General features: G+C 38.5%; 1 protein-coding gene across 1 annotated transcript; it reads left to right on the top strand.

Moving 5' to 3' along the window:
* The first annotated feature begins 2,574 nt into the window (after positions 1-2,574).
* Positions 2,575-2,943, top strand: LOC106464765. The gene has a single exon (XM_013924923.1). The coding sequence runs from the start codon at positions 2,575-2,577 to the stop codon at positions 2,941-2,943; it is 369 nt and encodes a 122-aa protein (XP_013780377.1).
* Positions 2,944-3,298: the final 355 nt, after the last annotated feature.

Genomic DNA, 3,298 nt, shown 5'->3' with positions numbered 1-3,298 from the left:
TTATTTAACATGTAAAATAGCCACAAGGTAAAAAGAATTCTGTAAATGTTACTCATATTTTTATCTCAAATTCAGCACAAATGTTCCTGATGTTTCATTTCTAATTGCGAATCCACAAGATATTCTCCAAATTGAGTCTGATTGTGGCGAATAAATTGTAACTGGTCTTGATCATTAACAGTTTCTGAGGCTAGTACTGATCACCAGTTTTGTTCCAAAGTGCTTGGCACTTTGAAAATGTTGATCCTGAAAGCTTCTTATAGTAAGCATCATTAGATTCAACCTCCCTGATATTCACAGTTGATGCTAGTTCGACAAAAGGCAAGCACAGCATTGATGTTTTGCGAGCTGGCACTCGAGGCTGTTATCCTTCTCTGAAATGGCTGCAATGTCCTAAAACTCGACTTCATCCTCACCAATGTCCTCGAATTCTTCTCCAAAATGTCCCTCTTGATACTCAGTCATTTGTTCCATGGCCTTATTACCTTGTAAATGATCTTCCTTGTTCTCCACTGTACTGTAACCCCCATACACTCTAAAGGCTTTGATAAAATTCGAGCCATTATCAGAGTTGATCTTGAGAATCTTATTCCTAATCCGAAACTCAGAGTGGGTGTCATTTAAGGTACTGTTCAAGATATCAAAGGTAATAGATCTCTTATAACGTCTACATGCCAATGCAGCAGACTGTCTCTCTAAACTCTCGGGATCTATTCAGTGAGTGGTCATATCAATGTAGCTACATCTTCTTGCTCTCCAGCAGCTGTGGTGGTTGCAATATACTCCACTTTACTCATTGCATAAATAACATTTTCTTCGTAGATTCATCAGCATCATTGATCTTTGAGCAAACAGTCTTCCTTGTAATGAGATTATATAAAAGCTGGAGTCCATGAACAAATTGTTGGAAAGCTGGTAACTCAACGATGTTAAAGAGTTGAATGCTATGAGTGATGAAGTTAATCACAAGCTTGTTGACTGTCTCTTGTGATGGAGTCCTGAATACTGCATGGGACGTAGTCTTGGGCTGCTTGCATCACGACAAAGAATCTATTTTCTTAAGCTTCCTCTTCCAAGCAGGAGCAGTCAACTTGGTGTACACATCTTCTTCTGTCTGTCTATTTTAGCAAGTATAATTTATTTAACCTAAGGTTATTTTGCTTGACTTATATACTTTTCACACTAAGTGAGTTAAACTAGTATTAATGAAACCAGGTACCCTTCCTACAAAACAGAGTGTCCCCTATGAAGTACATTCTGACGACGCCCCTGTATATATTGTTACGACAGCGGAAGTCACGTGACGCTGGTAACACGTCATGAGTTTCTAGAAGGATCAGGTCTCTTACTGGCAACTCTAGTCTTTTCTACGCGCCCTCTATTTTAGTATATAAGCCGGCAAATAAAGCGAAGGAACAATTGCAGATAGGGAGATATAGAAACAGATAATCGAGTCAAGCCGTAAGTAAACTGTGTAAATCGCTGTGAATTATAGCTAAGTTAAAGTGACTGTGGAAATTAAGTGTATTACAAAGTTTGTAACGAGAAAGAATAAACTAGTTTTAATTAAGAAAGGACTTGTATCGCTGAAGTTTCTCGGAAAGTATTTATACGGGAAACTATCAAACAAGCAGAGATATAACAGTGAAATACTACAGGGAATGCAACTAGTCATCATCACCCACCGCCAAATCTTGGGGTACTTTTTACCAACGAATAGTGGGATTGACTGTCACATTATAACGCCGTCATGGTTGAATGGGCGAGCATATTTGGTGGGACAGGGATTCGAACCCGCAACCCACAGATTGCTAGACAAGCGCCCTAACAATCTAGCCATGCCAGGCCTCAATAGGAAGAACAAACAAGAAACAAAGTGATACGACCTTGACATATTTGAATTAAATAAAACAGAGCCTTAGGATCTGAGGGTGCTTCCTCATAAAGTATTATTTGATTAAACGTAACTGGCTTTAAAGATAAAATGTTTATAAAAAATAAAAAATAGCAAAAGAAAGAAAAATAATAATAAATAAGTAAATCAGTAGATTCAACCAACGTTTCTACACGTGAAGTCAATATAGTTTTTTAAATCCCCAATACAGAAGAAAAAATAGAAGATGGATGGCTCAATGGCTGAACAACGGACGAACAGACGAGAGACGATGCACCATGACAATAGGTCCTCTGCCCCTTGTGCCATTGGGCACAATAAACAGGAGAATGAATGAGCTTATCCTATTACAGAACCTATCATTAATAATGTCTCTCTTATTACAGGACCGTTGATGAAATATACTCTTCCGAAAATGTCAAAGCCTTAACAAGACCAGTTGATGATGTGGATATCAGTTGGTACCTCCAGGAGCTTACATTAAGCAATAATCTCAAGGGAGTTGCGTAGTATTTGTCCCCTGAACCAGAGGTTTCAGACTTGCCAAACCAACTGTTAAAGATATTGTGACAAGAGAGGAGTACACAGAAGCCGAGAACCCAGTTTATTTTGTATACCAAAATATCCAGTTGTCCATAAAACATGGTCAGGATATCGAAGTAAAAACTCGGGGTCAGAGAATGAATTCCATGTGGTCTCTTTATCGTAAGGTTCGCATCACAGCTTCTGACTTTAGTTTGGTAATAAAGGCTATTAACTCTCGTCGACGTCCAAGTAAGTCACTTTTGAAAAGACTTTTAGGATTAAACGACATCGAAGGTGTGACAGCCATACAATGGGGAATTCAACACGAAAAAGCTGCTATATCTACCTATGAAGAATTTACTAACCAGAAAGTTCAGGAGAGTGTTTTGTGGGTACATCCGTTTGGAGCTTTGGGTGGATCACCTGATGGTGTTGTAAGTGTTACCACCATTATAGAAGTGAAGTGTCCCTACAGTAGTGCACCACGCCGTTACTTGACCACGTGGACAGAGGATATTTCTTGAGAAGAGATCCAGAAAACGAAAGCATACTAAAGCTGAACATCAGTGATTCTACTGGGTATAAATATTACTACCAAGTCCAAGGAAACTTGTATCTTACTAATAAGGATGTGTGTGATTTCATCGTTTGGTATCCTAGCCTTGTGTATGTGTTTCCAGTTCATCGAGATCTTGCTTGGATGGAAATTATCCTAGGACTGCTTAATTTTTTTACAAAGATATCTTGCCTGTGTTTTTGAACGGTGGGATTGAATAGCATTTATTGTAAACAACATACACGCAGAAAATGAGATTACAGCGTTTATACCTACATCGTTTATGTTAGCTAGGTTACCTAGGTATGATAGTGTAAAATATC

Source organism: Limulus polyphemus, unplaced genomic scaffold (genome assembly GCF_000517525.1).
Source record: "Limulus polyphemus unplaced genomic scaffold, Limulus_polyphemus-2.1.2 Scaffold1737, whole genome shotgun sequence".
Classification (NCBI taxonomy): domain Eukaryota; kingdom Metazoa; phylum Arthropoda; class Merostomata; order Xiphosura; family Limulidae; genus Limulus; species Limulus polyphemus.
This window is presented reverse-complemented; position numbering and strand designations above follow the sequence as displayed.